Source organism: Gobio gobio, assembly GCF_949357685.1.
Source record: "Gobio gobio genome assembly, chromosome: 2".
NCBI lineage: Eukaryota > Metazoa > Chordata > Actinopteri > Cypriniformes > Gobionidae > Gobio > Gobio gobio.
The window spans coordinates 287,587-311,609 of record NC_137098.1 but is presented as its reverse complement, the minus strand read 5'-3'; the positions used below and the strand labels follow the sequence as shown (position 1 = coordinate 311,609).

The following is a 24,023-nucleotide window of genomic DNA, read 5'->3' as shown; positions in this document are numbered from 1 at the left end:
CTGAAAGACTGAAAAAAAAAAGACTGTGAAATCACTTTTACCATAATGTACAACATTACAACTTCACTTCTCTGTCTTTCACTGCTCTTACAAGAACATCAGTCTCCTCGGCTGTGAACCGCTCCTGGTGTGCGCCTGGTAAATACGCCATAATAATAGCAATGCATAATGGAACTTGCGCACCTGCTTTTAAAGGGAATGTTGGATGACGCTCTGATTGGTTTATTCACGTTACGCCCAAACCACACCTATGAATAATGAAGCTACTTCAGACCAACCCATTTTAGATTTGCGCCGGGCGCAAGAGCCATTTATCCCGCCGGGAAAATAGCAACAGCGCCGAGACCCGCCCACAAAGTTACTTGCGCTTCGCGCTTTGACACTTGCGTTTCAGATCGTTAGAATAGGGCCCGTAGTGTTTGTACAAGCAAAGACTTGATACATAGTTTGATCAAGATGGATTAATGTTTGATCTCAGATGCACAAGTGGGGTATGAAGGATACTAGCACTGTTGTGGTTGTAGTATAATGAGTTGGTTGTTTAATGCACACCATAAATGAAAGAAATTCAGGTAAAAGGAACAAACAACCAGAAGTTGTGTGGCTGCCTTATTTTATCAAGTAGAATTAATCATCGTTTATGTGGGAAACCCACCCAAAATCAGATATGTAACTATCTTTGATTTAAAGATAATTATGAGATGTTACATAACGTCCCTCTGCCACTTCTGCTGTACCGCTGGAACGGCCTGGAGTTCAGTCTCGGCTCCTCAGCAGGTAACATAGTGCGATATTGCCAGCGTATTTCCTTACATACCCACAAGGTGGGGCAGAGTTACGCTATGGAAATTCCGCATGCCCATGGCATTTTATGGCCATTGGGCGCATTTTTAAATCTAGAAGTTGATAGGCTTCTAGGGAGAAACCCCCATTCGTCAGTCACTGACGTAACGTCTCCGTTACGTCCTCAGGGAACGAGGGTTACATAAGCCGCGTTTCCACCGAAATTACCCGGAACTATTTGTACCAGGAACTTTTTTCCCAGGAACTTTTTCTCCCCCAGACCTGCTACAATCTGCGTTTCCACCGCGGTCTAAAGTACCGGGGAGATTAGGCAAATTAGTCCGGTGACGTGGGAATGCGCACGACTGCTCCTCCCAGTCACCGACGGACATGAATCACTTTTGCGCGATACTGTCTGCAACAATAACAAGTGGAGGAGATGCAAGCAGCGCTGCTTTTGCTGGTATACACATTACCAACACTGCTTATTTAAACGTGCACTTTCACCTGGTTTGACCATTTTAATGCAAAATGGGATGATGGGCAATCCAAAATCTGAATGTGTTGTAATAGCTCAATTCCAAAACAAAATATTTTCTATAAAAGGATAATGAGGTTTTAGTCATTCATGACAGATGTGTGAAAAGTTAATTGAATGAAAACAATAGACTGAATTAAGTGGTTGAAAGATTAGGTACTAGACTGCAAGTATTTTATTTTTTATCACAATAACATCTCTTAACATTCACAAAAACAAAAAAAAATCACATGACTAGTATTACAATATGCTTCATTAAATGCATAATTTAGAGACTTCTTCCTCAAATTTGAAATGAAGCAGGACCACACTTATGGCTTCACTTAAGTTGTGGTTATAAGTTATTATACTACATTCACATAGTTATACATTTAAAAATATAATATTTGGGTTTTCTAGATATGTTTATGTGCATATTCAGAAAGACTTGCGAGCAGCAGCCCTTTTATTTGCTTCCTACACTATATGAATACAATTAGAATGTGGTTCTATAGTTAGAATGTGGAAATTAAAGACACAGTGACATTTTACACATTTTAGACAGATTAGTTCTTACAAAATTAAAATAAAAGTGTGCAAAGACAAATAAATTACTAGAACAATAAAATGAAAATATAAAATGTGAAAACAACAATATAAAAAAAAGTGTATTTTTCAGTAACCTGTCCAAGAGCTGTGCCAACACGTACAATATATAAAGTACAAATGTGGTAGTGCAAATGCTTCATTCAAGCGACTGGTCATTGTGGCTACTTCTTGAACGACTGGACAAACTGTCCAAGAACAGACAGAAACCCAGTCTGAAAAAGTCCCTCTGCTGCCGTCTGCTTTCTTCCGCTTCTGACTGGTGGTATGCCAACTCTTGCCTCCTCATCTCTCCTCGGCCTGGCTCTCAAGTAACAGCTGAATATATTGGTCTCGCTGTTCTTGTCCATGCTGCAGGACGGCCGGTTAGCATCCTCCATGTCCCTCAGTGCATCAAGAAAAGTCACAGTCCCTTTTCCTTTTCTCAAAATTGCACAAACACGTGGAAATTAATACACAAGGCAACCATGAAACAATAGAAACCATCAATTAATTATTTAAAGTGTTTTCACTACAAATAATGAACAATTGTTTGCCCAGCTTGAACAATGCCCAGTGTGCAATTTTTATCATGGGCAATTTAAGTTTACAATTAAAAACAACAAAACTACTCAAAACCATTAAGGATTACACATCAGTTTTTAAATATATACACATTTTTGTCAGCTTTATACCTCGGCGTGTGTGTGTTTCGGCAGGAGACACGGGACGAGGGCTAACGTACTGGTGACCGCGGTTACTGCAACGTGTTTAAACACTGCAACGAGTTTAATAGATGATACCAAGATGAGATATTTACCTTCAACCCACTCGGATTCCTGGATGGTTTCCAACAACGCACTAGCCGAGTCTTTCGTTACCGCTGCACCAGAAAACAACGCGCCCAGGCGGTCATGCCACTTGTTGATACGCCGGTCGGAACCGCTCCGGTTGTTATGATCCTTTAATTTCTTGTAATCTTGTCTTAATTTCTTCAACTTCTCTCTGCACTGTTTTCCAGTGTGACTGGAACCGAGTCGATATCTTCAGGTATACCTTTCCATTGCGGGTCGCCGTTTCCAGTTCCCGCTGGATGTCCTCCTCCGCATATATGCTCAATAAAGCCTGAACCTCGTCGTCGGTCCATCGGTCGAATTTTTTGTTGAACTCCATTGCTGCAAAGAACATATTTACTGAACGCGGAACCCACCTCGCAAAAGACTTGTAAATATGGCGGTGGAAAAAAAAATGCTGCGAGAGCTCAACCAATCAGCATGTTCAGCGCCCAAGTCCCACCCCCGAAAGTTCGCGAACTTTTAAAAAGTACCACCTCGCAAGCAGGGCCGTTTGGAGGGGAAAGTTCCTGCGGTGGAAACGCGGCTATACTTAACCAAGACGTTTTGGTATGATGTTATGTCTCTTGTCAACCTCCCCCTTGTTATCTGGTTATTGGTTAATTTGCCCCACCTGCTCTCCCTCATCACCTGCCTAATCTGTTACCCTTCATAGTCTCCTCGTGTCTGCAGTTCTGTGCTGGATCGTTGTTTGATGTCTTCTGTTCTCTGTCATGCTTCATGTTCCTTTTCCTCGTGTTCCAGCAATTGAGTCCTCGCTCCTTTCTATTGTACCACACCATGACAGTATTCAGGGGTCTTGGGCATGTGCATAAACTTGTACAAAAAAGTACTGCTCAATTTCTGCCATAAAAGGTAATATGTCTATCTAAATACGTCGATGTCATGTCTACCCATAACCACTACAGTCAGACTGATAATAGAGTAATGCAAGCATTCTGTGTTTGATCCAAATCTGTACAAACCTGCAAAATGCTTCCATTAATGTTTGGAGTTAAGAGCAAAATAAATTCTTTTAAAATGTGACATATGATGTGTGTGTGTGCACAGTGACATTTTCAAGACATCACCAATGAACTTTCAAGTACACTGGTAATTGTACATTTTGGCTTTGGTAGTGCCTACCTTTAGCAGGTCTTAAAACGAGCTTCTCGTCACAGTCAAGCCAGCGGTAGCACGGAAACAAAATCTTGTCACCTTCTGGCGTGTTGACTGAGATCTTATCGCAGAACCACTGGTTGTCAGGAAGACCTTTAATTGGCTTGGAGTAGAGCTTGACAGATATGAGCTCTCCCAGGGACGCCTTACATTGTATCTTAAATGTTCGCTCCTGCACAGACATATGGACGACAGCGTAAAATTCAGAGAAGCAACTCACAGTGAAAAAACACATATTCAAAGATCATAAAATTTCAAATTAAATTGAATGAAAAAAAACAATTTTCAGGAAAAAATTTGAGTATTCTTTGAGAAAAAACCTTCATATTTGAATATGAATATTTGTGATAAAAAACTACTGTCATGGAAAAAAATACTGTCATGGAACCACATCGCTTTATATTGCAAGGATGAAGCCTGCCTCATCACACTACAGATGCCACTGTAAACACCTTTTTCGCCAGCTCCTTATTCGCCTAACTATCCGTTCCACCTTAAAAAAAAATTAATGGTTGTTAACCCTGCCCTTCCTTGCTTTTGGCCTTTATTTTTTAAAGGAACAGTAGTTACAGACATATGAGGTTGAGAATTGGGAAGCATTTTCATTAAACAGTAAAAATATATGCTCCTGTTAAATGTTGTTTAATAAAGGTGTACGCTATGTGGCAAATGTATCTGTACTTTTGTATTTAATCTTTATTTCTTACTAAATGTCTTGTCTTTTTTAAAGTATGGAGAAACATTATGTCTGAAACTGAGATTTAATAGTATGTCATAATGCTATGTACTAACAGGATATGTGTGTGTGTGTATATACAAAGCATACTGTGGTTGTCATTGTTTAATTATTTCACAAAAAAACAACAACGTAGAGGTATAGCTAAGTGTATTCTCTAAAGGAATTCTGCATTACAACATTTTCTGATGTGTAATTGTTGAAATATGATCCCCAGAACATGCACCTCCATGCAACTATATGAACCGAAAAAGCATAATGGGGGTGTCATTAATTTATTATTTCACAAGTTCTCAAAAAAAACAACAACATAGAGGTATAGATAAGTGTCTTATCTAAAGGAATTCTGCATTACAACATTTTCTGATGTGTAATTGTTGAAACAAGATCTCCAGAACATGCACCACCATGCAACTATATGAGCTGATAAAGCATAATGGGGGTGTCATTATTTAATTATTTCACAAGTTCTCAAAAAAACAACAACGTAGAGGTATAGATATGTGTATTCTCTACAGAAATTCTGCATTACAACATTTTCTGATGTGTAATTGTTGAAATATGATCTCCACAAGATGCACCTTCATGCAAATATATGAGCCGACAAAGCATAATGGGGGTGTCATTAATTTATTATTTCACAAGTTCTCAAAAAAACAACAATGTAGAGGTATAGATAAGCGTCTTATCTAAAGGAATTCTGCATGACAAAATTTTCTGATGTGTAATTTTTTAAATATGATCTCCAGAACATGCACCTCCATGCAACTATATGAGCCGACAAATAATGGGTTTACCACTGGATTATCCCGTTATTTGTAGGTAAGTCGAATATGATATACCGGTAGTCTATTTAGGCAACACCCATGTCCATTATAGTTTCATGACAACTCTTTATAATGGGTGTCATAGATTCGTTGTCTGGATCCCTCTGATGCTCAGATGGCTTCTGATCATGACTTCACACTAGACGTTTGGACTTGTTTCTTAATAAAAGATTGTGACTTAATTGTGTTACATGTTCAGTATATTATATTGTTCTTGTTTGTAATAAATGATTATAACAGAGCAGTATTGTCTTAATTATTATTTATTGGCTAAGAAGTGGTTGTATGTCACTGGTTCCCATTCAGTTGGTCACGTTCGACGTACGTCGGACGTACCGACGAATTGGGATCACTTCAGGGAGCCCCTATCAGCTTCGAGATATAGAGAACAGGCCAATGGGCCATTGGCGTGCGAGATTTGCATCTCGCGCTCCGCGGGTATAAACAGGAAGCGAGAGCGAATGCACGCTGTCATTCACTTCGGAGCCGAACGGCGTTGATGAAGCAAGACTGCTTTTCTAAAAGAGAGCCTATCTGCAAGAGAGATGCTCCAGAGAACGAAAAGGACGCTCTGTGTTGGCGAAAAGGCACAATCAGCGCGACCGCATGTTCACCGCTGCATCAGCATAACAAACTGCCGTTCTCACAGCAACTGTCGGTTTGGTGAGGGCGTTTGTTTCAGTGAGTGCACCACAGGACTGCACTTACCACCTGTGTGTTGCCGCGGTCTTCCCCTGGGTGCTTCAGCACTGTTTAAAGAGCGTTTCCTCACAAAAGAGCAACACGGGTGTGACACTGCGTCTTTTTCAAGACGTCATTCCACTCGTGCGTTTCTGGATGCGGTTGTTTCCTGTCCTGACGGCCACGATCCCTCTCGCATAAACATTTTGAGACTGTGTCGTGGGTGATCCATGTTCTCTCAGGGGAACGGGATCACGTCAACGCGCTGGTCATCTCACCTTCCGCGTGAGGGTTTGAGTGTTCAGCGCGCCGTGTGCCGTCTGGCTGCCGGGTGACAGCGCGGGTTGCCACGGCAACTCTGCGCGCGTCACTCTGCGCCTCCGATGCGCGGTCGAGACTATGATGCCTCAAACGGGGTTGAGTCCCTTCGCTTATACCCCGATCTAGTCTCTTTTCTGGTGCACCAGAGGGGGGACTATTTTGGCTGATAAGCCTGGGTGGCCTGAGGATTACAGTGAGGCTTCCCCGCCGCGTACATCTCTGTGGGCCCCTCACTCCTCTATCGCATCGCAAGCATGCTGAGACTGTGTTCGTGGGTGGTCTATGCTCTCTCATGAGAGCATAGCCACGTCGGCGCGCTGTTCGTCTTGCCTTTTTCATAAGGGCTTGAGTGTTCAGCGCGCCGTGTGCCGTCTCACGGCCACGCCCACTGTCTCACGTGTCTGCTGGTAGCTTACAGATGGGATTGCTGGTCCTTGAAAGGGGACCTAGCGTTTCATTTGGGGCTCTTGCAGAGGACAGATGTCAATCGCTGCATCGGAGAGAGGGCTGTTATGTGTTGAAAATGAAGATGATGCTGAGATTCCCACCGTAATAGTGGGCGCTCGTGCTGAATCAGATTCATACTTGACAGCCATGCTTTCCCGGATGGCTGAGGCATAGTGCAACGCGTAAATCGCCTTGCGATTTGCAAAGCCAATTTTGCAATGCGGATGTGCATTGGAAGGCTTTGGCATTGTGGAACTATTGGTGCCAAAATATGGAACACCAATAGGGCCATAATCTGTATAAAGTTTTCCTCTCTCTCACTATCCTCATCGGTGGGGTGGCAGTGCCACTGGCAGGCCACCTCCGCCCTGCTTAGTGCACGAGGGTAGTTCTGAGCCGAGGTTGAGCTGCGCACAGCGCTGGCCCTTGGCTAGACGATGTCCACCCTGGTCCAGAAACACAATTGAACCGGATTTGGTCTGGAACTGTTCTTCCCCGGAGGAGGGCCGGGTGGAAAACCATTAGTAATTCTGTTCCGCCACTGATGTTAAAAACAGCCAGTGGTACCCAAAAAAAAAAAAAAAAAAGAGCAGTTCCAATACCTCTGGGTCTCGGGAGTTCAGGAATGGCAGCGTGTGACGCTGTCATTCCCCTCCCCACAAGAGGGCGAGAATGGCAGTGTGTGATGCTACAAAGCCTCGCCACTCTCATTCCCCTCTTCTCAGCGGTGCGTGGACAACAGTGCGCGACGCTATGCCTCGCCACTCTTGTTCCCCGCTGAGGAAGGAGGTGAGGCAGACCGTGCGCAACGCCACAAAGCCTTGCCACGCTCAGCCCCTCCTTCATTTGGGAGCGCGCTTGGCGGTGGCTCCCAAGCCTGGCTAGAGCTTCCCAGCCCGTCTCGGGGCCGTACCATCAGACTCGGCTATGCGATTCAGTTCGCCAGGCGTCCCCCTAAGTTTGGGGGCGTTCACTTCCCAGTAGCGAAGGAGAACGCCCCGTGCTCCGGGCGGAGATCGCAGTCCTACTGGCGAAGGACGTGATGGAGCCGGTCCCTCCAGCCGATATGAGGTCCGGGTTCTACAGCACGTACTTCATTGTACCCAAGAAAGGCGGCGGGTTATGGCCGGTCTTGGACCTGCGATTCTTGAACCGGTCCCTTCACAGGCTGCCGTTCAGAATGCTAACGCAGAAGCACATCTTCAGGTGCGTCCGTCCCCAAGATTGGTTTGCAGCGATCGACCTGAAGGACGCGTACTTTCATTCTCGTTTCCCCTCGACCGGCCCTTTCTGCGCTTCGTGTTCGAGGGACGGGCATGTCAGTACCGTGTCTTGCCCTTTGGCCTGTCCCTGTCGCCCGCGTCTTTACGAAGGTTGCGGAGGTGGCCATTGCCCCCATGAGAGAGCATGGTGTTCGCATTCTCAACTACCTCGACGACTGGCTGATCCTTGCCCAGTCGTGAGAGCAGTTGTGCGAACACAGGGACAAGGTGCTCAGTCACCTCAGCCAGTTGGGACTTCGGGTCAACTGGGAGAAGAGCAAACTCTGTCCCACACAGAGGATCTCTTTTCTCGGTATGGAGATAGACTCGGTCGCCATGACAGCGCGCCTCACCGAGCGCGCATCCAGTCAGTGTTGAACTGCTTGAATTCATTCAAAGGCAGGACAGCGGTACCACTGAAACATTTTCAGAGGCTCCTGGGGCATATGGCATCCGCAGCCGCAGTAACGCCGCTCGGATTGCTTCATATGAGACCGCTTCAACGCTGGCTACACGATCGAGTCCTGAGATGGGCGTGGCACAGCGGTTCCCTCCGTGTCCAAGTGACTCTGAGGTGCCGCCAAACCTTCGGCCCATGGTCGGACCCTTTGTTTCTACGGGCGGGAGTTCCCCTAGAACAAGTGTCCAGGCACTCCGTTGTCTCCACGGATGCCTCATCCACGGGTTGGGGTGCCATGTACAACGGGCTTGCAGTTTCGGGTCTGTGGACGGGGCCTCAACTGCAATGGCATATCAATTGCCTCGAGTTGTTAGCAGTTCGTCTTGCACTCAGCCGCTTCAAAGTTCCGCTCAGAGGCAAGCACGTTCTGGTCCGTACGGACAACACTGCGACCGTTGCGTACGTCAAAAAACAGGGTGGTCTACGCTCTCGTCGCATATCACAACTCGCCCGCCATCTCCCCTTATGGAGTCAGAAGCATCTGAGGTCGCTTCGTGCCATTCACATTCCGGGCCTGCTCAATCGTGCAGCCGACGAGCTGTCACGTCAGCCGGTGCTTCCGGGAGAATGGCAACTCCATCCCCAGGCAGTCCAGCTAATCTGGAGTCGTTTCGGGGCCGCACAGGTAGACCTGTTTGCCTCCCCAGAGACGACCCACTGTCAGTGGTTTTATTCCTTGACAGAGGGAACCCTCGGGTCGGATGCCCTGGCCCACAGCTGGCCCCGGGAAGAACGCAAGTATGCGTTTCCCCCAGTGAGCCTTCTTGCGCAGACACTGTGCAAAGTCAGGGAGGACAAGGAGCAAGTCCTGTTGGTCGCTCTATATTGGCCCAACCGGACTTGGTTCCCGGAACTAGTGGTCCTTGCGACAGCACCTCCCTGACCCATTCCTCTGAGGAAGGACCTCCTGACTCAGAGACGGGGCACCCTATGGCACTTGCGTCCAGACCTCTGGAAATTCCATGTCTGGTCCCTGGACGGGACGCAGAGGTTCTAGGTGACCTACCGCAAGCGGTAGTTGACACCATCACTTCCGCTAGAGCCCCCCTACGAGGCGCCTCTATGCGTTGAAGTGGAACCTGTTCGTCGATTGGTGCTCTTCTCGCGAGAAGACCCCCGAAGATGTTCGATCGGATCTGTGCTTGCCTTTCTACAAGATGGGTTGGAGCGAAGGCTGTCTCCCTCCACCCTCAAAGTCTATGTTGCCGCTATCGCCGCTAGCCATGAGCTAGTAGATGAAAAATCTCTAGGTAAGCACGATCTGGTCGACAGGTTCCTTAGGGGGGCGAGGAGGTTAAATCCGCCTCGTCCTCCCTCCATACCCTCTTGGGACTTAACTCTGGTGCTAACTGCACTACAGAGAGAACCCTTTGAGCCTCTGCAGTCAGCTGAGTTGAAAATTCTGTCGTTAAAGACAATACTCCTGACTGCGTTGGCCTCCATCAAGAGGGTAGGGGACCTGCAGGCATTTTGGGTTGACGAATCGTGCCTGGAATTCGGGCCCGGTAACTCTCATGTGATCATGAGACCCCGGCCTGGATATGTGCCCAAGGTTCCCACTACTCCCTTCCGGGACCAAGTGGTGAGCCTGCAAGCGCTGCCTTCGGAGGAGGCAGACCCAGACCTAGCTTTTCTCTGTCCCGTCCGTGCTCTCCGGACTTACGTGGATAGAACGCAAAGCTTCAGGACCTCAGAGCAGCTCTTCGTCTGTTACGGAGGACAGCAGAAGGGAAAGGCTGTCTCCAAGCAGAGGATGGCCCACTGGATAGTGGATGCCATCGTCTTGGCTTATCAGTCCCAAGACGTGCCCTGCCCGCTCGGGTTAAGAGCCCACTCCACTAGGGGTGTTGCTTCTTCCTGGGCGCTGGCTCGTGGCGCCTCGCTGACAGATATTTGTAGAGCTGCGGGCTGGGCGACACCTAACACGTTCGCTAGATTCTATAGCCTCCGTGTAGAGCCGGTTTCTTCCTGTGTGCTCACTTCCCATAGTCAGTAACACCGAAGTGCCCGTTCTAGTGTCGGCTTGCTGCGCCATTCCCTCCCCTATGGTAGACGGATGCGTGCGCTTATTCTGCTCCAGTCGAGTTCCCCGGATCGGCGAACCCTGTTGAGTCCTCCGTAACCCGCGGCAGTCGGACGTGGCGGAGCGTTCGACGCCAGGTCTAACACTCGTATGCATTGGTGGAACTTGTGTTAGGCTGGGTTCCATATGTAGTGACCCCCACGGCGGCCCCATGTGTGTATTCTTCCACGGTACGGCTCCCTACGGCGAGCCCGTGTCTTTCCCTCGGCAGAGTGTCCTCTGCCGTCCCAGGTACGTGTTGTCCCCCTCCACGAATTGGCCGGGGCCACCCCTGGGACTTCCGTATGTTGTGCTGCCCACGGCCAGCCCATACGTGTATTCTCCACATGTTAACTCCCTCTGGGCATGATGTGGCTTCCGCAGCTGCCTTCTCAGGCACGCTTTCCCAGCGTTATCCAATACAGTCAGCTGAATGGGTCTTGCGGAACAGCAGCTTGGACTCTCCCTGCGTGAACTTTCCCGCCCGCATCAGATCGGGGTCTGAGGGGCTCATCGCTGGGCGCTGGAAGTGGTAGTAACTGTGGCGTTTTCCATAGGGGATCCCAATTCGTCGGTACGTCCGACGTACGTCGAACGTGACCGACTGAATGGGAACGTCTCGGTTACGTATGGTAACCCTCGTTCCCTGAAGGAGGGAACGGAGACGTACGTCCCGTCGCCACAGTTGCTGTACCATCACTGCAGGTTGAGCCACTAAGTTCGGCTCCTCAGTGAAAAACAGCGTGCACTCGCTCTCGCTTCCTGTTTATACCCGCGGCGCGGGGCGGAGCGCGAGATGCAAATCTCGCACGCCAATGGCCCATTGGCCTGTTCTCTATATCTCGAAGCTGATAGGGGCTCCCTGAAGTGATCCCAATTTGTCGGTACGTCCGACGTATGTCTCCGTTCCCTCCGTCAGGGAACGAGGGTTACCATACGTAACCAAGACGTTTTTGGTGCTTAAATATTATATCAAGGTTTCTGACAAAATATTATACAAAAGTACAACCTCCTTTTTAAGAAAATATGAATTCATACAATAAATCGAGTCTGCACAGTTTTGTGGCTGTGATCTATCATATTTCAACAATTACACATCAGAATTTTTTTAAATGCAGACTTTCTTTAGAGAATACACTTATCTATACCTCTACGTGCTCGATTTTTTTAGAACTTGTATTATAATTAAGTAATGACACCCCCAGTATGCTTTGTCAGCTCATATAGTTGCATGGAGGTGCATGTTCTGGAGATCATATTTCAAAAATTACACATCAGAAAATGTTGTAATGCAGAATTCCTTTAGATAATACACTTATCTATACCTATCTATACGTTGTTTTTTTGTGAGAACTTGTGAAATAATTAAATAATGACAACCACAGTATGCTTTGTATATATATACATTTCCTGTTAGAATGTAATAGATAGGATTATGACATACTATTAAATCTCAGTTCCCTTTCGTTCAGTCACTACGACGTAACGTTAGTGACTAATGAATGGGGGTTTCGCTTAGAAGCCTATCATCTTCGAGCTTAGAGAAAACGCCCAATGGCGTGCCAATGCCATGGGGCATGCGGAATTTGCATACGTAACTCCGCCTCACCGCGTGAGTATATAAGGAAGTACGTGGCAATATCGCATTATGTTTCTGCTTTCGGAGCCAAGAGAACCTACCTCTTCACTCCTACAGCCTTCTGAGACTCTGTCAGCTTCTTCGAGACGAGCAGCTTTCCAGTCGGTGTTGTTGTAACGGCGCGTTCCAGTGATCGCATACTTCCTGCCTGCTGATCTGCGCAGTCGTCCGTTTGACAGCTGGTGTGTGTTTCCCTGGGCGCTTTGGCATCAACTGCGAGGCTTCCTCTCACAAAAAGAGCTTGCGCGTGGCACGTCCTTTTCAGGATGTCTCGCCCGTGCACTTCTGGGTGCGGTAGATCTCTTCAGCCTTTCGACGGGCACGAGCGCTGTGTGACGTGTTTGGGCTTTCAGCACACCCAGGCAGCGCTCGTGGATAACTCATGTTCTCACTGCGGGAACATGGCCATCTCGGTGTTACGGTCGAGACTCCGTGAACTCCATGCGGATGCCGGAGCGAGAGTCCCCTCTGCCACACCCCAATCTGCGGTCTCCACTGGAGGCTGCACTTCGGCTGGTGGCCAGGGTGACCTGAGGGTGACAATGTGGAACAAAGCTCCGACGCTCATGCCCCGGCCCACACCCCCCTCTCATGCACCTGACCCGGTCCGTGTCCAGGCGTCTACATCGGGGCCGGCTCCTGCCGTCCCGACTGTGGCGTTTGGTGCGACAGAAGATGAGGAGATGTCTATCGCCGCATCACAAGGTGGGCTGGAGTCATCTGAGGATGATGATTCGGCTGTGCTGCCACCTTCGGGTGCGCCAGCATTGCCCGAGTCGGACCCAGAATTGACAGCCATGCTGTCTCGGGCCGCCGCAGCGCTTGGGTTGGAATGGAACCCTCCACCCGACCTGAGTGTTCGCGTTGGATGATTGTTTTTTGGGGGCGGTGCGCTCGACACAGCCCGATCGGGTCCGTGCTCTCGTTTCTCCAGGAGGGGTTGGAGCGAAGGCTGTCTCCCTCCACCCTCAAAGTTTATGTGGCCGCAATATCTGCCCACCACGATCTCTTGGAGAACAAAAAGGTAAGTCAGCATGACATGATCATCAGGTTCCTGAGGGGGGCGAGGAGACTGAATCCTCCTCGCTCTCCTCTCGTACCCTCTTGGGACCTCTCAGTAGTTCTAAGTGCTCTGCAGAGGCCTCCCTTTGAGCCTTTGCGGTCGGTCGATATTAAGTTCCTGTCGGTGAAGACGGCTCTGCTGACCGCATTGGCCTCCGTTAAGAGGGTCGGGGACCTGCAGGCATTTTCGGTTGACGAAACGTGCCTGGAGTTCGGGCCGGCTAACTCTCACGTGATCCTGAGACCCCGGCCTGGATATGTGCCCAAGGTTCCCACCACTCCGTTCAAGACCATGTGGTGAACCTGCAAGCGCTGCCTTTGGAGGAGGCAGACCCAGCCTTGGCACTGCTCTGTCCAGTACGCGCTCTCCGTGCTTACGAAGACATGACGCAGTGTTTCAGGACCTCAGACCAGCTCTTTGTCTGTTATGGTGGAGAGCGGAAGGGAAGTGCTCTCTCAAAGCAAAGGCTGTCTCACTGGAAAGTGGACACCATTGTTTTGGCTTACCAGCAGCAAGGTCGACCATGTCCCCTTGGGGTTTGGGCTCACTCCACTCAGAGTGTCACCTCCTCTTGGGCTTTAGCGCATGGCGCCTCGCTAACAGACATCTGCAGAGCTGCAGGCTGGGTGACACTTAACACATTCGTCAGATTCTACAATCTCTGAGTGGAGCAAGTGTCCGACTATGTACTCGCCCCCCCGAGGGGCCGGTAATGGGCCAGGCTCAGGTGTCTTCGCTTGCTCGCCATTCCACTCCACGGACTGGATACGTGCGATTTTCCTCAGGTGAGCTCCCCGAGAGCCCTGAGTCCCTCCAGCACTGCTTACGCCGATACCTGTGTGTCTGCCCTCTAGCGAGCCCAGACCCTCGTGTCCGGCCAGGTGCCCTGTGTGCATGGTTCCCCTCCGGCGACCCCCACACGAGTATTTCACCGTGTATTTCAAGACTCTGCACTGAGCGGGTTTCTTCCTTTGGCGTGTCCCCGCCACCACTAGGGTTAAAAATCCACCTTCGGCTGGTACCCTAGAGTTTTCCCATATGCAGCCCTTAGCGGGTCATATGTGTACTCCAGTAAGTCCTCCCCACGGGTAGGCATCTTGGCATTCCCTCACTGGGATATGCTTCCCAGTGTACCTTGGTATTCCTGTGTTAAGTGGGAGTCCTTTGTCCGTACTAGTCTTACGACAGGGTACTCACACTTATGCAGGGCACTGGAAGACAGCTGAGTGGCGGGATTATATTGGGACCCCCATTCGTTAGTCACTAACATTACGTCGTAGTGACTGAACGAAAGGGAACGTCTCGGTTACGGATGTAACCCTCGTTTCCTGAGGAGGGAACGGAGACGTAACGTTCCGTTGCCACATCAGCTGTGCTACCTGGAACGCAGGAGTTCAGTCTTGGCTCCTCAAGCAGGTAACATAATGCGATATTGCCACGTACTTCCTTATATACTCACGCGGTGAGGCGGAGTTACGTATGCAAATTCCGCATGCCCCATGGCATTGGCACGCCATTGGGCGTTTTCTCTAAGATCGAAGATGATAGGCTTCTAAGCGAAACCCCCCATTCGTTAGTCACTAACGTTACGTCTCCGTTCCCTCCTCAGGGAATGAGGGTTACATCCGTAACCGAGACGTTTCAGACATAATGTTTCTCCATACTTTAAAAAAGACAAGACATTTAGTAAGAAATAAAGATAAAAAGATAAATACAAAAGCACAGATAAATTTGCCACATAGCGTACACCTTTATTAAACAAGTAAGTAAGTAAATTTATTTATAAAGCACATTTAAATTCAGCTTACACTGACCAAAGTGCTGTACAACACAATCATAAAATACAATAAAGATAAAATTAAAATAATAATAAAATTAACAGTCAAAATTAGAATAAGAAAAAACAAGAAAACATTACTAATCCATAATTTAATAAGCAGGAAATGCTAAAACGTAGAGATGTGTCTTAAGTCTAGATTTAAAAACAGAAACAGAAGGAGCACTCTTAATGTTGGGTGGCAACTGATTCCATAATCGTGGAGCAGCAACTGCAAAGGCTCTATCACCTTTCGTTTTAAGTCGTGAACGTGGGACATATAAGAGAGCTTTATTGGCTGATCTGAGGGACTTAGGAGCTGAATTCAAATGAACAAGATCGGAGATGTAAGATGGGGCTTGTCCGTTAAGAGCTTTGAAAACAATCAGCAGAATTTTGAATTGAATTCTAAAATAAACGGGAAGCCAGTGAAGAGAAGCTAAGACTGGAGTGATATGATCACGTTTTTTTGTACAAGTTAACAGTCTGGCTGCTGCATTCTGAACCATCTGTAAACGTGCCAACGAAGATTGAGGAAGACCATGGTATAAAGAATTACAATAGTCCAGCCGTGATGTAATAAATGCATGAATAACTTTCTCCAAATCTTGAAAGGAAAGAGTCGATTTAAGTCTGGAAATGATTCTCAATTGATAGTAGCTGTTTTTTACAACTGAGCTAATTTGTTTTTCAAGACAAAGCTCAGAATCAAAAATAACACCTAAATTTTTTGCATGTGACTTAACATATGGAGTGAGATTATCTCAGTGACTAACTATAGAGTTTCTGGTTTTGGAGGGACCAAATATAATCACCTCAGTTTTCTCATTGTTAAGCTGGAGGAAGTTATTTGCCATCCAGCATTTAATATCCTCAAGACAGTCCAAGAGAGGCTGCAGAGAATGTTTAGATTTCAACGGAAGGTACAGCTGGGAATCATCAGCATAGAAATGAAAAGAAATCTTATATTTCCTAATTATATTTCCAAGTGGAAGCATATATAAGTTAAAGAGTAATGGCCCCAGAATGGACCCTTGAGGAACCCCACAAGACAGAGGGACAGATGAAGAGGAAAACTGGCCAATAGCCACAGAGAAAGTCCTGGACCTAAGATACGACTCAAACCACAGTAGTGCTGTATCCTTAACACCTACCCACTGTTCAAGACGTGACAGAAGGATATTGTGATCCACCGTGTCAAAAGCAGCGCTCAGATCCAGTAAAATTAAAACTGCATTTTCACCAGTATCAACTGCAAGTAACAAATCATTCATGACTTTTAACAAAGCTGTTTCAGTGCTGTGATGAGTAGTAAAACCTGATTGAAATGGTTCAAGTACCTGAGTTGAATCCAAAAAAGGTAGTAACTGTGATAGGACAACTTTTTCCAATATTTTTGAAAGAAATGGCAATTTTGAGATAGGACGATAATTATTAAAACGCCTTACATCATCATTGGGCTTTTTAAGCAACGGCTGGACAACTGCATGCTTTAAAAATGCTGGAACAATAGCAGAGACTAAGCAAGAATTAATTATCACTTGAATGGTAGGACCAATAGTTTCAAAAGAACCTTTAATGATGTTGGAAGGAACAACATCATGGGGTGATGTTGTAGATTTCATCTGCATCACTAAGTTCCTCAGATCAGAAAGAGACACTGGCTGAAAACTATTGAAAGTAGCTGTGTTAACTGGACTGTCAAGCAGAATGATAGAATGGAAAGGGCTGAGAGCTGATCTAATACTATCAATCTTTTCAGTAAAAAAACTCAAAAATCTCTCACAGATATCAAGAGATGGTTCAACTTCATTAGAGATGCGAGGATTAATAATTGAATTTATAGTGCTGAACAAGATTTTAGGGGTATGAGAATATTTACTAATAATATCAGAGAAGTATTTAGCTCTTGCTTTTTTAGCTGCTTTCTGAAAATTTTCCAAGCAGTTTTTAAAGATTTCAAATGAAACCACAAGATGATCTTTTTTCCATCTCCTCTCTGCTTTCCGACAAATTTGTCTAAGCGAACGAGTGGAGTCATCCAACCATGGTTGTGGTTTAAATTTTGGGCATTTATATTTAAGTGGTGCTATCAAATCCAAAATATAAGAGCATGAAGAATTAAAAAGAGAAATTAAATTTTCTGGACTTGAAGAATGCTCAGCAGCAACTGAAATTGCTGTTGAAACATCATTACTATGATACATGTCAGAAAACTGATTTGCAGTGAGAGAATTAAAACAACGAGAATAAAAACCCGCAGTTTTAGCAGTACACATAGAGCTAGATAGTATAGCATTGAATACAACAGGCTTGTGATCTGAAAAACTTGCATCTTCAATGTTTATATTATCAATAGAAAACCCATATGACATGATAAGGTCAAGAGTATGTCCAAGTACATGTGTAGACTTATCCACATGCTGAATAAAACCAAAGGAGTCCAGGACATAATTAAACTCAGTGACCATAGGCTTTCCAGGACAGCAGACGTGAATATTAAAATCACCCAAAATTAGCAAACGATCATATGATGCAATGAAATGAGATATGAAGTCAGAAAACTCATTTATAAAGTCTTTATCTGGCTTTGGAGGCCTGTAGACCAAGACACATACTAACGGAGTTGCAGCAGATTCTATTAGTACACATTGCGCTTCAAATGTAGAAAAGTTTCCAGCAGAGACTGTCCGTATTTTAAACTGATTACTAAAAACCATGGCCACCCCACCTCCTCTACCAGCACATCTTGGAGTGCTAATAAAGCAACAGTTTGATGGACAAAGTTCTCCAAAGATTGATGACTCGTCAGTTCCAGCCCATGTTTCCGTTAGAAATAAAACATCCAGGCCACGGCGGGTAAAAAAGTCATTCAGTATAAACGTCTTATTAGACACAGACCTGGCATTAATCAGGGCCATTTTTACGTGAGAGTGAACAGTTTGTATCTGTGAATGTCGAACATACTTCAGTGGATGAATGTTATTGAGATTCACACCTCTACTCTGGACGCGCAGTCTCGCAGGAGCGCAATCAGGTGACCGGTTCTGATCCGGGACGATAGGCAGGTGACAGGCGTACCTCGCATCCCACGAACGCCGGGACAGGTAAAGACCATGATTATGGCCAGTGAGAAGTGTGGAAGAGCAGGAGGAGGATTGTACCAGGCAAAATTCTCTCCTAATCCTCACCCGGATACCTCCGCGAATTCCCCTCTTTCTGCGACGTTTCTGCTGGTGGATGATACAACACGGTAGCCGGCGAACACACGCCGCCGAGGGATGAGAGAACGTAGAGTAGAAATCATGCGTGATGGAGCAGGCTCTAGATCGAGTCTCCAAAGAACTTCTGATGTGCAGCAATATTTGACGATCGTACGTTATAAGAGCATCAACATAATGTATTAATATCAGTATAAAAACACCAGATAGGCAGAACGGCGATCTGGTATTTAAAAGCTGACGGGACAGACGGCAAGCCGACAGACACACTGGCGCCATCTTGGACACGTCAGCCTGAACATTAAACAGGAGCATATATTTTTACTGTTTAAAGGGGTCATAGAATGGTACATGCACTTTTACAAGTTGATTATACGGAAATGTGTGTTGGCAGTGCCTGTACACAACCATCCTATAATGATAAAAATACATCCAGTGTTTTTTTTTAATCTCCCATATATTTTCCCCTGTCTCAAATCGAGCCGTCTGACCGTGTGACGTTACACGGTGTACGCCCCTCCCACGATTGTTGATTGACAGCAGCGTTTCAACACAGACCCGCCCTGAGCGAGCTGTCATCAGTCCGCCATTGTTGATACTCTGGAGCAGAATGGCTCTAAGCGATTGTGGTGTTGTGTTGTTGGGTGTAATAACGAACACAGCAGTCATTTTGATGTTCCTAAATCCGAACCGCTGAAGACCCAGTGGCTGCTGAGTTTTGCTTTAGAAGGGAATATTCCCCCCGATCAACGTCAATGTTTGCGCGAATCATTTCTCAGCAGACTGCTTTATAAACGAGCGTCAGTATAAAGCAGGTTTTGCTAATAAGCTGCTCTTGAAAAAAGGATCGTGTTCCTGCTGCACCTCAGGAAGATGTGAGTGTAACGTTTTATTAACCTTTATATTAATCTTTGCAAATCGCTTGCACGCTTCACGATGAATGAGGCTAAAGTTTACAGGGTAAGTTACATTACGGCATGCTTTCTGTGTATGACGTTCTCAATATAATTCATAATCCCACGTTTATAATGAACAACGCGTTATGTTTGTTATTACAAACTGTGTACTCAGGTGATAAAGTTAACGTGGTAACACTACACTAAGCTTACTTTTGTACATGGTTTATAACGGTGTCTGTTACTGATTAAGAAGTAATGTAAAAAAAAAATCTTATAACATAACATCAATCTGTCAATGAACTAACGTATACATCAGTAAACACATAGCATTCGTATCTCACTACACTACTCTGCCAGTACAAAGATAGATCAAAGTGACATGACGTTAACCAACCATTCAGAAACGTCCTGTTCGAACTTCGATGGGTTCGTCATCTGTTCCTGGTCCGACTCCGGTTCAAAATGATAAGGTTGCTCAGATGTGTCCTCAGAGACTCCCGTTGCCATTATTTCTCGAAAATATACCCTCAAATGTTGTCAAGGCAACACTCCACGTGTGTTGTGGTGTTGTGTCGGGTCGAACTGAACGCCCACAGAGCAGAGGGGGCGGGGTCAGCAAAGCTCATTATCATTTAAAGTCACATACACTGAAATGACTTGCTGAAAACTGAGCTGGTTTTGACCAGGTAAAATGAGCGTTTTCTTACAATACTAATGAGAATTTTTAATTAAAGTATATTACAAACTTTTCATTTAGACACTAAAGAATCATATTAACTTGTACAAAAATTTCATTCTACGACCCCTTTAATGAAAATGCTGCCCAATTCACGACCTCATATGTCTGTAACTACTGTTCCTGCAATGAAAAGCAATGAAGGGCAGGGTTAACAACCATTACAATTTTTTAAGGTGGAACAGATAGTTAGGCGAATAAGGAGCTGGCGAAAAAGGAGCTGGAGTCAGCCTTGTCGTTCACTGTGAACCAATTTCTCAATGGCTGAGGCAAGCTGTGAATAGAAGAAACAGCCTACAGCCTATAGTCTAATTTGGATATTCATGATAACCCGCTATGAATTTAATGTAATAACCGGCCTTTTTTACTGGCCAAGCACGTTTGACAGCCATATGTTCCATAGATGCACTTCCTTACTAACGTGTGAATGTGGGATACCTGTTGATGGTGGAGTGGTGTAATGAGGTACAGCTTTGCAAGTGAAGCGACAATTTCCTTCACACAATTTTTGTCAGGCAAATTTGTGACTTTATAACATCAGAATTTTTTTGCTTTTTCTCTGAATATTATGACCCCATCGCATCCCACCCCCAGCCTACACCCTGGAATATTCTGTGGTTATAAGGTCACAAATTTGCAAGAAAACTTTGAAAAACATTGCTTGGCTGTACCTCATCACACCATGTCACCATAAACAGGCATCCTATACACACACGTTAGTGAGGAAGTGCAACTAGTATGGAGCATATGGCTGTCAAACATGCCAGGACAGGCCAGTAAAAGACTTTTAGTAAAAGACTATTAGGCCTAAATTAAATTGAAAGCGGTTATCGTGAACATCCAAGGCAAAATAGTGTCAATAGATTGATTGATTGCTAGGCTGTTTCTTCAAAGTTGTTGACCCTGGGGGCTCTTTCTGGATGATGCCCTTGTGATGCGGGCTGAGGAGTAGGTTCAGTCTGAGTGCTAAGTGGAACAATGTGGTTATTTTACTGGCCGGGCACGTTTCAATTTTCCATACTTGTTGTGCCTCCTCAGTAAAGTTTGCAAATGGTCGCACGAAGGTGGAGGTAGGCTACATCCTCGCAATGTGAAGTGATGTGGTTCCTTGACACAATATTTTCTCGCAAATTTGTGACTTTATAATCACAGTTCTGAATTTTTTCTCTGAATTCCAAACAAAATGCTATTTTTTTCATCATTACTCTATACAACTTTTATACACACTCTTTAAAATATGTTACATTAAATGTAGCTTACTGTCTGATATTTTTGGACCAAATGGTTTAATTTGGTACACTTACAGATCCTTGCCAAAACGCCTTAATTTGATTTAGATTCTGTTCTTCACTCTCAGCCTCAGTTCCAAGCAGTTGGATGGAGATACGGCTTGTGGTGCCCGCCGAAAGCCTTTTTCCAGTGTTCACTGTTACTGTGTAGATCACCATGGCTGTTCTGCAAAATAATAGACAATGATTTTTAAGAGAAAATATAAACATGCTGAGACCACCAAAGAATATCACATAAAGTCCAGAGAGAGAGAGAGAGAGAGAGAGAGAGAGAGAGAGAGAGAGAGAGAGAGAGAGAGAGAGAGAGAGAGAGAGAGAGAGAGAGAGAGAGAGAATGAGTGGAAGAGAGAGCGATTCTCACCTTTAACTGTAAGAGAAGTCACAATGTTACTGCTGTAAGAATGGCAACAACTGTTGTTACTAGAGCAGTTTATGTCATGGAAATTACCTCAAAAAATTATAAACATTTTAATTGAACACTCCATAGTAAAGATCTTCAAAGTTTTATTACCAGTTTTTTGCCAAAACAAGGACCTTGTTCCTTTCAGAATTACCTGAAGAAGAGACAAGAACAGAAGACTCCAAGCATTTTATAACTTTCTTGTAATGTATTCATTTTCAATAGTGTCATGACATCCAATCTTAAAATCAATACCTCCTTCTTCCAAATAAGGAAACATTTTTCTTTCTTAACACTGACAGTTAATCTTTGACTTTGACATGAACCTTTGACGGTTAAGACGGTTAACAAATCTAAACAAGTCAATATTAACAAAACAAGTCTTTCAAAATATTACATTGTATTGAGCAGTTTGGTTTGACTTTGGCAGAGGCATCATGCAAGCCCACATTCTGAGGGGGGAGGATTTTCATACCTTCCTTAGTTTAGTTTAGTTTTTATAAAGCACATTTCTACTGCCTCAAGTGCAGCCCAAAGCGCTGTACAAAGAAAACAAGAAAACCAAGCAAACATAATACAAAACACAACAACATAGAATTAATATTTAGTTCTCTCCTGGGTTAGAGCCAAACGCCAAGATATAAAAGTGCTTCTTCAAAGCCATTTTAAAAGCATTCAAGGTGGAGACCGAGCGGATCGCAAGAGGTAAATTATTCCATATTTTTTTGTGTGTGGGTGAACACTTCTGGCCCCAGGTAGCTAGAGATAAGGGGGGAAGAGCAAAAAGGGCCAAACAAACAACATCAGTTTTGCTTTTATTTAAGTGCAGAAAATTCTTAGCCATCCAGCATTTGACATCATCGAGACACTTAACAATGTTGGAACAGGACTTATTAAGTCAAAGAATTTCACTCAGTTACTCTCTTTATTTTGTGTTTAATAAAGACTTTGAATTATTTTGGAACTCACCGATCTGTCCAGTGTGTTTCCCTGACAGAGATAGCCAATCAAATCGAAGAAGGCAGGATTTACAGTCCTTATAAATGTGCTGTGCTTTTTAACGACTGAAGAATGTGAGCCGAGGTAAGGTAAACAGTCAACTGTTTCCGATAGTGACCTTTTTGAATTTCATGGATTTTAATGCCATTTAAATTATTCCATGACATTCCATGAGATTACTGTCATGACATCCGATGTAAAAAATATCTTCCTTCGTCCTAAGAAGGAAACATCTTCAAACTTAAATTTAGGATGGCTGCAATGTTTCTTGACACTGACATTTAATCTTTGAATAAGCCTCTGTTCATGTCTTGCAAAATCATGATATTGTAAGGATTCCCTTACAAAAAATAACTGCAGTACATTGAAGTTCAACAGCAGTAAAACTGCAGTACAATGAAGTACAACTGTAGATTTGCAGTATAATGAAGTTTAGATGCAATATAACTGCAGTACAGTGATACACTGTAATGTATACGAAGACTTCGATGCAAATGTCTGTTTTATTTTTAATTGAGCTTTTTTTTATTGGGTTCCTATGTTTATGTTCAGTAATATCACTTAAATGGCAATGATGTACTTTTAGTTGCCATTAAATTATTATTTTTTAACCTATAGGAGCCTTATAAAAATGTTAATTTTAAAAGATAAATATGAGACGGTTTTTGCATCTGAAGTCTTCATAGGCCTTCCACTCATACTACACTGTACTGCAGTTTTGCTGTATTGTGCAACATGTAGCCACTTTTGTCACCTATGGCACATTTCAACCACATAGATAAATAGTCCTCACGTGACTGGATCTTCCCCACCAAAAAATACAGATTTATCTCCCGGAACGCAAAACACAATTGGGCAATTGTTCGAGTTTTGTAACCTGCCAAACCTGATTCGCAAGCAGGACGGAGAAACGGAAGAAATTGAAGAAACGTTCCTCAGGCAAGTTGGAGCTGCTTCACAACAATTCTGTTGGCATCATGCAACTTGAGGGAGGAGGCATTTTTATACCTAGCTTAGTTTAGTTTTTTTCCTAAGCAGAATGGCTAACTTCCTATCTATCAAACGGTTATAAGCTTATTTTGCCCTTATCCAAGGTTTCTTTTTTAGCTTGATCTTCAAATTCATGTCTTAAGGGGGTCTGCCACTCTAAAACAAATAATCAATTTTGTTGGTCTTGTGTTTAGAGGAAGAGAAATTTGCCAAATTCCTGACCAATTCTTGCTATCATGACATTTTTTAAAACCCATTGATTGGTAACACTTTATTTT

At 44.8% G+C, this 24,023-nt stretch overlaps 1 protein-coding gene across 4 annotated transcripts in view; it reads right to left on the bottom strand.

Moving 5' to 3' along the window:
* Positions 1–22,770, bottom strand: part of LOC307141223 (hydroperoxide isomerase ALOXE3-like) — a 52,003-nt gene extending 29,233 nt beyond the window's left edge. The window contains exons 1-5 of one of the 4 annotated variants that reach the window (XM_079841267.1): positions 22,726–22,770; positions 21,868–21,910; positions 21,718–21,749; positions 21,372–21,522; positions 3,865–4,069 (exon numbers count right to left, since the gene is read on the bottom strand). In XM_079841267.1, the coding sequence (XP_079697393.1) occupies positions 3,865–4,069; positions 21,372–21,515 (349 nt within the window). In that variant the 5' untranslated portion in view covers positions 21,516–21,522; positions 21,718–21,749; positions 21,868–21,910; positions 22,726–22,770. Of the gene's footprint in view, positions 1–3,864; positions 4,070–21,371; positions 21,523–21,717; positions 21,750–21,867; positions 22,488–22,725 lie in introns of those variants that run through there. The other 3 variants (XM_079841266.1, XM_079841269.1, XM_079841268.1) reach the window with 3 other exon arrangements.
* Positions 22,771–24,023: the final 1,253 nt, after the last annotated feature.